Here is a 13,503-nt window from a genome sequence, read left to right as displayed (position 1 = left end):
AGGAATTAGCCTTTTTGCATGATACTTAACCTTTGCTCTTCTGTACTTCATAGTGAATGCTGATTTTTGGTTTTCTGTAAGGAACTGGTAAAAAAATACATTGTCCTATGTTTATTAGTGGGCTTTTTTCCCCTCCTTGGGGTAGTTTAGATTTTGAAAATGTGGCTCCAGGACCTGATTTTCCCATACTGTCTTGAAGGAGAAATGCATCATATGGTTCTTAATGCATTATACAGTTGCCAGTCAATTTGTATATTTAAGAACATAAGAAGAGCCATGCTGGATCAGACCAGGGGTACATCTAGTCCAGCATCCTGTTCACACAGTGGCCAGCCAGCTGTCGACCAGGAAGCCACAAACAGGACGTGAGTGCAACAGCGCCCTCCTGCCCATGTTCCCCAGCAACTTATGTACATAGGCATACTGCCTCTGATACTGGAGGTAGCACATAGCCATCAGGACTAGTAGCCCTTGATAGGCTTCTCCATGAATTTGTCTAACCCCGTTTTAAAGCCATTCAAATTGGTGGCCATCACTACATCTTGTGGTAGCAAATTCCATAGTTTAACTCTCCCCTGTGTGAAGAAGTCCTTCCTTTTATCTGTCCTGAATAGGGGTGTATGAAGCCCCACTTACCTGGCTCTGCCGGGTTCCGCAGGTGGGGGGAGGCGATCCATTCCTCCCCCCGGAATCCTCGATGGGGGGGGAGGCGATCTGTTCCTCCCCCCCGGAATCCTGCCCGGCTGGCTCCGCTCCGCGGCCAGGCCATGGAGCCGTCGGCCGGGCCAACCCGCAGCGGGGCCTCCAGCTGCTGCCGGGCTGGTGCGGACGCAAATGGCATCCTGGGTCGGGGACGCTATTTGCGTCCCTACGCCGGCCCGTGATAGGCTATGTAAATATTTACGTAGCCTATCACGAAACCCCCCCCCAACAGCGAACGCAAATGGCGGCTGCGTTCCCTTTCCCCCCCGCCATGATAGGCTACGTAAATATTTACGGCCACTACAGCATTTGTGCCCCTCTGTTTTGCCATGAGAGGCTACGTAAATATTTACATAGCCTATCACGGTGGGGAAAAAAGGGAAAGCAAATGGTGGCTGCCATAGCTGCCGCCATTTGCGTTCCCTTAGTTTTGCTGTGATAGGCTACGTAAATACTTACGTAGCCTAACACAGCTTCCGCAGGGACACAAGTGGCGTCCCTGAGTTAGCTGTGATAGGCTACATAAGTATTTACGTAGCCTATCATGGCTATATGGACGAAGTGAATGGCAGCTGCGGAAGCAGGTAGGCGCTCCATTCCGGGCCCACTTCACGTGGCGGGGGGGGCGGGGGGGGGCTTCGTTCCACCACGGATTTCAGGGGGCCTGAGATCCGTGGCGGAATTCTCCGCCATGGATGACCTGGGGTTTTAGTATTATGAGAGAGGGAGAAAAATGTTGCCCTATCCACATTCTCCACACCATGCATAATTTTGGACACCTCTATCATGTCTCCCCTTACCCTCTTTTTTCCCCAAGCTAAACAATCCCAGCTGTTGTAACCTTCCCTCATACAGGAGATGTTCCAGCACCTTTACTATTTTAGTTGCCCTTTTCTGCACTTTTTCCAGCTCTACAATATCTTTTTTTAGGTGTGGTGATCAGAACTGTACACAGGTGGTGTGGTCGCACCATAGATTTATATAGGGGCAGTATGATATTGGTAGTTTTATTCTCAATTCCTTTTCTAATTATGCCTAACATAGAGTTTGCCTTTTTTACAGAGGCCACACACTGGGTTGACATTTTCATTGAGCTGTTAAGATCTCTCTCAGTTGGTCACCACTAGCTCAGATCGGTTCCAGCTTCTTCCTTCTGAGGAAGTGGACAAGGTGCTTTCATCTTTAAGGCTGACCAACTGCTTACTTGATCCTTGCCCATCTTCGCTCATTATGAGCTGCAGGGAGAGACTGAGGGAGGGGACAAGGTGGTGGTGAATGCCTCCCTTGAGGAGGGAGTGATGTCATCAGCCCTCAAGGAGTCAGTGATAAGACCGCTGTTTAAGAAGCCCTCCTTGGATCCCCAAGACTTGAACAACTCTCACCCAATCTCAAATCTGCTGTTTTGGGGCAAGGTGATTGAGTGGGTGATGGCTTTGCAGTTGCAGGCACACTTGGAAGAAGCCGATTATCTGGATCCATTTCAGTCGGGCTTCAGGCCTGGGCATGGGACAGAAACAGCCTTGGTCGCCTTGGTGGATGATATGGGGAAGGCTCTGGATAGGGGTGAATGCTCCTTCCTTGTTCTCCTCAATCTCTCAGCAGCTTTTGATAGCATTGACCACGGTATCCCCCTGGACCGCCTGGGGGGATTGGGCATAGGGGACACTGTATTACATGGTTCTGTTCCTTCCTCTCTGGCAGGTAACAGAGGATAACTCTGGGGGAGGGGACTTCAGACCCTTGGCTGCTGATTTGCGGGGTGCCACAGGGTTCTATTCTCTCCCTGATGTTATTGAACATCTATGTGACGCCACTGGGGACTATCATTAGGAGGTTTGGGGTGCAGGGTCACCAATATGCGGATGACATGCAACTCTACCTCTAATTTAAATCCTCACCAAGGGTGGCTGTAGAAACCCTGTCCAAGTGTCTGGACTTGGTGAGTGGCTGGATGGAAAGGATTAAGCTGAAACTGAACCCCAACAAAACCGAAGTACTTTTGGTGGGAGACAGGAAGAGGTTGGGAGATGTTGACCTGGTGTTGAATGGGGTTTGGCTATCCCTGAAGAACCAGGTCCACAGCCTGGGGGTCATTTTAGACTCCCAGCTGTCCATGGAGGCTCAGGGGTTAGCCGTGAGCCAGGTGGTGCTGTACCAACTCTATCTGATATGGCGGCTGCGCCCCTCCCTCCCTAACCATCTGCTCCCATCAGTAGTTCATGCTCCTGGTTTCCTTTCAGCTAGATTACTGTAATGTGCTCTATGTGGGGATATCCTTGAAGACAATTTGGAAGTTGCAGCTGGTGCAGAACACGGTGGCCTGCCTGATTAAAGGCAACACTGGTGAGATCATATCACTCCAGTGCTGAAGGAGCAGCACTGGTTTTCCAGGCCCAATTCAAGGTGTTGGTATTGACCTTTAAAAATCTATACAGTTCCGGTCTAGTCTATCTTAAGGGGTGCCTCCAGCAACACCAGGGACACCGCTGAATGAGATCGGCCTCGGAAGGCCTTCTGTCTGTCCCATCAGCCAGAACCGCTAAGCTGGTGAGGACTAGGGAGAGGGCCTTTTCTGTGGTGATCCGCTCTCTGTGGAATTTCCTCCCTAGTTACCTCTGCCATGCCCCCTCTTTGATGAGCTTCCACCTGGCTTTGAAAATCTGACTGTTCAGGTGGGTATTTGGGGTGGGCTAGGTTTTTTTTTTTTTTTAGAGCAATGTTGCTTTGGTGATTATGTTGTATTTTGTGTTGTTTGTATTGTACGCTGCCTAGAGTAGCCAGGTAGCTGGCCAGATGGGTGGCTAATAAATCAATCAAATCAATCAATCCCATCAGGTTATATGTGAAGTTGGGATTTTTTGCCATCCCAGTTAACTGAGAGTCAACTAGACTTGCAAATAATTCTGCAAAACATGGTAGCCACAAAAATTTCCTTACTCTTCCTTATATGTGGCCTAAAATAAGGGGGGTGGGGTGGGGAATGACGCATTTGTAACACTTCCCTGTTTAGTCATCTGGAGGACATTGTTTTTATATGCTACAGGCAAATGGCTTTTGCTTAGCCTCTGTTCAGCTATGTTCTGTAGCTGTTACAACTGTAAATACTCATGTCGAGGCTTCGTGATTTAGTGTGCTACATATTTTCTGGGCTGTGCACAGCTAATCTCAAGGACAATGGGCCTGGCAGGAGGAGATCCAGTGCAGAAAAGAAAGAAGCAGAAAATAAGGGAAGAAGCTGAACATGAGTAAACAATGTAATGCAGTGGCACAAAAGGTCAATTTCTTGTTTAGATTGTTGAAACAGAAACATTGTTCCCAAGAATCAAGAAACTGTAATTCTGCTCTTCTCAGCAACAGTGAGCACTCCTTGGAGTGTTCAGTTCAGGATGCGACAGTCTCAGTAGGGCTCAGACTCAAATTTGGGATTCTTGTATCAAAACTCCTACTGACTGTATTACACTACACTTTGCAACTGTGTAGACCAGCCTTCCCCATGCAACTCCCATCATTTTCAGCCAGCATGACCAATGACTATGCTGGCTGGGGATGACTGGAGTTGCAGTCCCAACATATCTGGAGAGCACCATGGTGGAGAAGACTGGTGTAGACTTACTCCTTTGTCCTCCACCTACCCAGCGCCCAATACCAACAACGCACTGTGCTTTAGAACACTGGACTTTAACAGGTTTGTCCTAATCTACAACTGGTTTTTGAGCTTACCTAAAGTGGATTGCACCATTGGTGTAAAAAACCAATTTTGGGAGAGAGAAGGAGAAAGACCCAACAAATAGAGAAAGGAAAAGGGGAAGGAAAAGAAGAGGTCATGATAGATCTAAATCAGGCTTCCCCAACCTGACACCCTCCAGATGTGTTGGACTATGGCTCCCATCATTCCCAGCCGTCATGGCCAATGGTTGGGGAAGCCTGATCAAGATTAGGGATGGCGGAAAATTCTGCCACAGACCCCAATCTTTAGAATCTGGCCTCCGGAGTCTGTGGTAGAACATCACTACTCACCTCCACCTCCCTCCGGACCTGTGCGGAGCTGGATCCTCCTCTCTGCGACTCTGTGGAGCCACCGGCCGGCTCCGCAGCACCAGCGATATGGCCGCACTTAGCTTAAACTAAGGGCTTTACTACCACAAATGGCGTCTGCTACGCCATTTGCATCTGTGGTTTTTCACGTGATAGGCTAGCCATTTACGGCTGCATTTAGCTTAATCTAAGAGCTTTATGGCTGCAGATGGCGTAATGGATGCCATTTGCATCCAGAGTCAGCCCCAGCCAGCGATACGGCACGGCAATGGCGACTGTATCGCTGGTGCTGTGGAGCCAGTGGCTGGCTCCGCAGAATTGCCATGGAGCAGAGCCAGCCGAAGAGGATTCCGGGGGGAGGGACTGATTCCGCAAGGGTGGATTCCCCACCGGAGCAGCAGGTCTGGAATCCGCCCATCCCTAATCAAGATAGATGTAGTAAATGTAAAAATATTATGTAAGATAAAAAGGAAGTTTCATATATGAGCTTGGAGTTCAGTGAGGGTCCAACATCTGTAAAAGTTGATAACTACTGCATGTTACCCTCTCTTCTTAAGTCACAGGAAATATTGCTCTTGGCTTGAGGGAGAATAGAACTGAATTCTGTATCAGATAGCCCTCTCTTAAATACATTTATTGATGTCATGCTTATCAGGAAATTACAATGTTTTATGAATTCTCCAAAGATTCTTGTCTATAATGCCTCTTGATTTATATGTGATTTTTTGTTTATTATGTCATTTTGTATTTATATACAAAATTTGTATTTGTATTGACTGTCAGCTATTGGGCAGTTCAGAAATGTAATACATAAATATTTTGTTTATTTACATTTTAATTGTTTGTTCTTTTCATAAACTGGCCTGGGAATATAATTTCAGGCAGTATAAAAATATTTAAATAAGTTTTTGACTCTGTCAGTGGCAGCTAGTGTTGTGACTTTGACTCTAGGTAAATTTATACAAATAAGTAGAAATCAGTTTTGTGCACCCTACAGGCATGAAGTATTATGAGGAAGAATGAAAGAATCGGAGTTGGCATTGATTGCTATTTTGGAATTATGGTTGTAAGTTTTGTTATTAATACATTTTATTTAAAATATGTCTGGTTGCTGAAGAAATCCCAATAGATTTATGCAGAAATAAATCACTAGAGAGTTATTTGCAACTTGGAAACTTTTCACAATGAAAATCAATGAAGAATATTATCATTTGCTTCCATAATTGCAACACTGTCAGTTTGTAGTTATTTTAGATTTCCAACTTGAAGGGTAAAAAATGGTACTTGAAAATTATTTTTGCAAATGAAATATTGTAGTCAGCATAATAAAGCAATTTGGCTGACATTTCTGGGTAAATAGAATCAGGTTTGTATTATTTTAGGAGGAAATACTTCACCTACTGGGCATTTCCCCCCTTCTCCTGACTTTGTCTTCTAAAAAATGTTACTGAGAAGAAACATCAGCATAGGAAAACCTCAAAGGTGTCTAGTTAAAGAGATTGTTTAGAGTAGTAGCCAACATGGCAGTAGCACTGTTGTAGACATTGTAAACATGTAAAAGGGCAAGGATTTCTGGTGGAGCCCAAGTTCTGATGCAAGCCAGTAGGTGAGATTTTTCTTGGTTTTCAAAAAGTTATTTTATGCCCAAAGATGCACCCATGGATCTTTGTGAGGAACATTAACATAATTGTATCTCTAAATTAATTTGGGGATGTGTTCACATGTTTTCTCTACTGCAACTATGCCATACAAGATTTTTTGGTTCAAAATTGGGGTGAATGGAAGTAATGACCTTCTGATACAAACCCTGGTGTGTGTGTGTGTGTGTGTGTGTGTGTATGTATGTAAGTGTGTAGAAGAGGAATCAGTGGTGAAAACCCCCAGCATGATACAATGAAAGATACATGCAGAGGAAAAGCAGCAATGTTTCACATTACTTACATGCCACTTTCTGTTCAGCAATGTGTAACATCAGAACTGATCTTCATTCAGCCATGATGGGGAAGGATATATTTATATTTTCCCTTCCCAAGTGCATTCCATTGTGATCTCTCTCAATGGAACCAAGTTCATGAGAGATGTTGTTATTTTCCAGGCACATTTGAAGAGACTCATTTTGACATATAAAGTCCTACTATTTTGCTGAGACTTAGTATAATGAAAAGACTGCTTGTCCCACTTTAATATCACTCCTGTCCCAGTAAAATATCTGAAACTAGCTGAGACGGCCTTTACATGGTCTACAGCAAGTTGGAACATCAAGCACCCTGAAAGAGGTGTATGTGAGTGTCTCACAAATCTAAAGCTCCTTGAAGACTTTCTAGCCTTTAGCCTATTCTTTTCTCCACCAGTTCTGTAGATCCCATTCTGTGGTGTGAGTTGCCTGCCAGTGGCTGTGCCTTGCTTCACAGACCTTCCGGAAGGCCTGCGAGATTCTTCCATTTCAAAAATCTTTTATGAGGAAGGACTGCTTTATCTGGGGCTGACTTTTTATCACAGGTAGGAATTAAGATTGCCGGGAGAATTATCAACAATCTCAGATACGCAGATGATACAACCCTAATGGCACAAAGCGAAGAGGATCTAAAGAGCCTCTTGTTGAGGGTGAAAGAGGGGAGTGCAAAACCTGGTTTGAAACTCAACATTAAAAAAACTCAGATCATGGCATCTGGCCCCATCTAGGGATGGACGAAAGGGACTTACCTTGTCCCGCAGCTTGCTTCGCGGTGGGGGGAGGCGCTTTGGTTCTCCCCCCGAAGTTCAGGCGAAGGGGGGAGGCGCCCTGCCTCGCCCGGCCGAAATTCAGGCTGGGGGGAAGGCGCCCTTATCCCTCGCCGGCGAAATTCAGGCCGGGTAGGAGCGCTCCGTCTACCCGGCCGCGAAAAAAAAAGTAAACACACACACACACACACACACACCCGTGATAGGCTACGTAACGATTTATGTAGCCTATCACGACTAGATTTCCAAAGTCAGCCGTGATAGGCTATGTAAATCGTCACGTAGCCTATCACGGGTGACTTTGAAGAAAAAAAAAAATTGCGTACGCAAATGGCGGCTCCCATGGGGACCGCCATTTGCGTTCCTTATTTTGGCACGTCTAGTCTACATAAAGATTTACGTAGACTACGGCGAAAATAAGGGCAACGCAAATAGCATTCCCTTATATTCGCCGTAGTCTACGTAAATCTTTACGTAGACTGGATGTGCCAAAATAAGGAATGCAAATGGCGGCGCCCCATGGGCGCTGCCATTTGCGTACATGCTTTTTTTTTTTTTTCCAAAGTCACCCGTGATAGGCTACGTGATGATTTACGTAGCCTATCATGGCTGACTTTGGAAATCTAGCCGTGATGGGCTACGTAAATCGTTATGTAGCCTATCACGCGTGTGTGTGGTTTTTTTTTACTTTACTTTTTTTTTTTGCAATGGCGGCAGCGGCAGCCGTTCAGGAGACTGGCCCCCGCCCCCGACGAAACGCTGCCGAACCGCCGCCGGGACCCGCCGCCGAGAGGGACATTCGCCGAAGGTAAGTCCCATCCGGGGGGGGGGGCAGGGGGGCCGGCGGAGAATTTCCCCAACACTTTCGGGGGGCCGAATGTGTCGGCGCTCGGCCTCCCGAAGATTCGTGGAGAAATTCTCCGCCAACCCTAGCCCCATCACATCCTGGCATATGGAAGGGGAAGAAATGGAAGCAGTGACAGATTTTATTTTCTTTGGCTCCAAGATCACCGCAGACGGTGACTGTAGCCATGAAATTAAAAGACGCTTGCACCTGGGGAGGAAAGCTATGGCAAACCTAGACAGCATAGTAAGAAGCAGAGACATCACCTTGCTGACAAAGGTCCGCATAATCAAAGCTATGGTTTTCCCAGTAGTAACGTATGGCTGTGAGAGCTGGACTATAAGGAAGCCTGAGCGCCGAAGAATCGATGCTTTCGAACTGTGGTGCTGGAGAAGACTCTTACGAGTCCCCTGGACTGCAAGGAGGCCAAATCAGTCCATCCTAAAGGAAATCAACCCTGACTGGACAGATATTGAAGCTGAAGCTGAAATATTTTGGCCACCTAATGCGAAGAGAAAACTCTCTGGAAAAGACCCTGATGCTGGGAAAGACCGAAGGCAAAAGGAGAATGGGACGGCAGAGGATGAGATGGCTAGATAGCATCACTGATGCAATGAATATGGACTTGAGCACACTCCGGGAGAGAGTACAGGACAGGAAGGCCTGGCGTGCTATGGTCCATGGGGTCACGAAGAGTCGGACAGGACTGAACGTCTGAACAACAACAACAACTGTTTCATGCTGTGCTTTTCCTTTTGTCTGTTTTGTATTACCTGGTTTTAGTCTTATTGTTGGAGTGTGATTTTACAATATTTTGTAAGCTGTTTTGCTTTTTGAGAGGTATAAATATTGGAAATAAATAATAGCCGCTGGATTGAAACAGCATGTGTATGTGTTACCAATGACAGTATTTATCTCTCTTTCATTGGATTATAACTGACTATTTTATGGATGCTTTATGTGTGGTTACTTGCCTAGGGCCTTTGAGATTGGGTGGGCTAGCAATTCAAATGCATCAAAATCTCTTTCATGTGTGAAAAATAGAGGTGTGTGCTTTCCTAAGGAAGTGATGCTATTTGTCAAAGAATGGGAAAGACATAGGAAAGAAACCTTAAATCAAGCAATTCATAGGTGGGTCAGAAGCTTTATGCTATGTTTTGGGCAAAACAAGTAACGGCCTAGAGTCAGAAACAAGCTGCCTGTTTTAATTTGGTCAAAGCTACCTTCAATCAGTTTGCGCCTTGTGGTTTTCTGCATGTATTTGAGAAAAGCAGCTCTCAGATATTTGAATTGCAAATGATGATGGAATTTAGCATCTTTTTTGAGAGGTATGGCGCAAGCATCTGAAGTAGCACTTGCCAGACTTTTAAGCGTCAACGCAGCAGAAAGCCAAATGATTTCCGAAAAAGGAACATTTCACAGAATAATTTATTTGATACGGCAAAGCCGTTTGTTGTATAATTTCTGTCCTGTTGCTATGGGAACCCATTTTAGTGTTGCAGTGATTGTTAATCAGGATTTGCAGTTATACCACTTTCATCACAAGGCCCTATATCCTTATAGATTGAATCATAGTTGTCATTGGCAGTGGCATAGATCAACCATTATTGCAAGATATAAAATGGCACCAGCCTTCCTGTCATTTTCTCATTATTACCAGAAGCAAGGATGCAAGTTTAGCTTTTCCAGGAAACTCAACGGGCACTGCTTTCTCCACTTAGGCAGAGTTCTGGCATGAAAAATGGGCTGATGGTGTACAATATCATCACTTCAGAGGGCCCTGATCTCAAAGGGACAGGATGCATTCCTCAGATCTGTGTGCAAACAGCATATTCATCCAGAGCACTGACAAGAGCAGATAGGGCATGGTGACTCTGCCACCAGCTTGAGGCCCTCTTGTGGAATGGTCATTACATTCTACCTTGTATAACCAAGTAGACGATCAGGAGGAGGTAAGAGAAGAGATCCTTGGTGTGCTTTGGAGATCCCAGATGGCTAGTCTGTGGAAGCACTGCTTGGCTGCCTATTTCAGTCCCCCCCAATTGTCTAGGAAACTAGAAGTTGAGAAAGTATGCTTCAAGTCCTGTCATTCTGAGTCTGACAGGACTTAGCTGCCCTCTAGGCCTAATTAATAAAACATAACTTTTGTTAAGAGAACTATTGAAACAGGACAGTTGCCTTTCAGCTACTGAATGGATCTTTCACAGTGCTACACAAGCTTTTTCTGGGCTCCTCCCTTCAGGGAGGGTCCTCTTGACTCAACTTCTGACAGGCCATCACTCTGGCAGAACACCTCCCACCTCTCAGGTCCGTCCGCTTAACTTGGCGGTGAGCTCTGGCATATGTTAATGCCAGTTCCTCCTCCCCCTTTGACACAGACCAGGTTCCCATGGGGAGGGGGGAAGATGGTCTCTGAGCCTGGCCAATAGGCCCCTGGGAAGGTTCTTCACTGACTCCTGGAGAGTTTTGGGGGATTTCCTCTCCCGCTCCCTGTCCTGGCTGGGCTTCTTCTGGCTCTGCCACCGACTGTGAATCTGACTCAGAAACCAAATCAGGGAGCCTGGGCCCAATCCTGACATGTTGCTCCAACAAAGGCTTAACGTGGGGCTGAAGGCAAGTCAGACTTTCTAGCTGTGCACCTTCTGGGTTCTGGTATGGCTCTAGGAGGTCTTGTGGCGGCGGGCTTCCTCTTTGGCTGAGAATTCAAAGGAAAAGTCCTCTGCACCAGAAGAGGTGGAGCAGGTTTGGTCTCTAACGTGATGTGGTTTTGGAGTTTTTATTGTATTGTAAACATTGCTGTGGTATAGGCAAGCATGAAGGGCAGTTAAATGTTTTAACAAATAAAAAAGTAAAATAAATAAACAAGGTTCTCCCTTGTGTAGGTCCTCCAGGGATTGTTCTGATGGTGATCCCTGTGCTCAGTGTCCACGGATCCTCCCTTGGGTCATAGGGATTTGGACGTGACCAGTACACAGTACTTGGCTAAATGGATCACTAGGCTGACTCCATATAAGGGAGTTTCCTATATATCAGGGGCCATCCAAGACCCATACATATAGACCTGTTAGGGATGTAGGAAATTGCCTTGTACCAGGTTAGACTAGCCCAGTACTGAATTCACTGACTGAGCACTGGCTTTCACAGGTCTTAAGCACCCTGAACTTTTTAACTGGAAGTTCCAGGCATTGAACCTGGGACCTTCTGCATGCAAAGCATATGCCCTGTTCTGAATTGCAGTCCCTCCCCATTCCATGTTCAGCCTTGGACAAGAAGCTTCTGGACTAGATTCATCCTCCACCTCTGGAGGCCCTTTAATATGTTTATTGTAGACATCCCACTGCACTACTGCCAAGGAATATACATTTGTCCAGTTTGCAGTTTACATGGTGTCTCAGTAATGACATTCATGCTGCTTAGTTTCTTATTGACACACATTCACAGTTTCTCTAATTTCAAGTCGGTTTATGAGAGCCAAGGACCTCTGTGTAATACTTACATTTTCACTTGGTCGTCTTCCAGTTCTAGTGAGTGACGAATAATCAAAACATTAGCAAGACGCAAGTAGCATTTTTGCTGCTGCCTTTGCTGTGTTTGCTTATCTTCCTCCCCGTCATATTTAGCCTTGCACATGCCCAGCCCCCAACTGGAATTCTGATTGGCTAAATTAATTCCGCAGCATCCTGCTGTGAATAATTATGTTAATCCTGTGTAGATTCAGATGCCTCCTCCTTCCCCCAACTTTTCCCTAAATTAGAATGTGGCAATTGTAGCTCACAGCTGGCTCATCAGAGGTGGCCAGTTTGGGAATAGGCACATCTGACTATGCTTAACTCTGTGCCTTGATTGCTTAAGACGCTGCACGTAGGCCCCATGATTACTACCATTTTGTATGTTTCACAAATGCGCTGCTTCCCCTGCAAAGCTGGGTTTTTTTCAGAGGAGAAATGAGAAAAAAATTTGCCTCTTCTCCAGACCTCAGCTGACGAGAAAGCACTGTCAGGCTTATGTCAGGGATTAAATGATAGGTGGATGCGGGTTTTGATGACATTGTTTTGAACAGCTTGCGTACGTGAAGGTAACACCTAATTTTTCAGTTCCTCTAGGGCCAAACCAGATGTTACAGTGGCAGGTCTGTGTCTTAGAATGCAAGGTGTGACAGGGACGTGTTGAAGTGGAGAAGTGACAGGTGGGAACCTTTCGTTCTCCTGCCATCCCCCCCGCCACGACCCCTACCACCAGGCTTTCCCTAATAGCCAGGCTCATATCTGTTCACACATTATGTTGTGACTGATATTTTCAAAGGAATCATCTAGCTATGAGGGCAATATACATGCTAACTGGCAGCTCATGGATCTCATCTGCAGCAGCAACTCTTCTCATCTGCAAGGCTCCGAAATGTACCTTGGTGATAGTGGAAGCTACCCAAGGGAATACTCTTCTGTTCTGCCTTTGTCATGGTGAGGGCTTAACGTCACTGGATGCTGGTGAGGCCTGGGTTACATTATGGATTGAGTTTTCACCAAGGTCTTGGACAAGTCAAGTTTTTTAGGGAGGCAGGGACAGGAAAAGAACAATACCACAAAGAACTCCAAGAGGTGTTGTGGCTACAAGCCAGATAAGCTTGTCTGTATGTTGCTCCAACAAGCAGCAGATCATGACTGAGCCTTAAATATGGGTTAGGCTGATTAGCCTCGGCTCCACGTGAACTAAGGCCTTGGGGGCCTGATCTGTTTTAGCAGTCTTAGGCTGTGATGATGTGGGGGTGGCTGTGGCATGCTGGGGCTTCATGGCTGGTCAGAGTCCAGCCATGGGGGTGGGGGCAGGTCTCTGGGGCCTTCTTGGCGTACTGGGTCTTGAGTAGATGGAAGCCTCGTGATGTCCTCTGCCTGAACCATCAACTCAGGATCTTCGTTTTCTGCTGATGAGAGGTCAAGATCCTCTAAGGCAAAGGTTTGGGGTCCTGGACCGTGACATATGTGTGGACTGGCTTACAAGAAAATAACCAAATAGCTGAATACATTCCCTTCCTGTACAGGCTTAATGTATCACTTTCAGCCTAGACCTTATTGGCATGGCCCTGCATGTCAGTCCATTGCATTTTCTCAAGCAGCTCCATCCACAGCCATTAGCCTCCTACGTTTTCCTTGGCCACCTGTTAGGCAGCTAATAATGGCAGTCCATAGACAGACGGCAAGGAGTGA

The 13,503-nt window shown here is 46.2% G+C and overlaps 1 protein-coding gene across 36 annotated transcripts in view; it reads left to right on the top strand.

Moving 5' to 3' along the window:
- The window catches only part of MSRA (methionine sulfoxide reductase A), a 331,489-nt gene that overhangs the window by 66,298 nt on the left and 251,688 nt on the right, over positions 1-13,503 (top strand). For 3 of the 36 annotated variants that reach the window (XM_084829388.1, XM_084829422.1, XM_084829400.1), the window contains one exon: positions 5,735-5,803. The exons of the other annotated variants lie outside the window; for them this stretch is intronic. In XM_084829388.1, coding sequence (XP_084685514.1) covers positions 5,747-5,803 — 57 coding nt within the window. In that variant the 5' untranslated portion in view covers positions 5,735-5,746. Of the gene's footprint in view, positions 1-5,734; positions 5,804-13,503 lie in introns of those variants that run through there. 36 annotated transcript variants of the gene reach the window in all.

This window comes from Heloderma suspectum, chromosome 1 (assembly GCF_057233095.1).
Source record: "Heloderma suspectum isolate Gila_16-S chromosome 1, 16-S_ref, whole genome shotgun sequence".
NCBI lineage: Eukaryota > Metazoa > Chordata > Lepidosauria > Squamata > Helodermatidae > Heloderma > Heloderma suspectum.
This window is presented reverse-complemented; position numbering and strand designations above follow the sequence as displayed.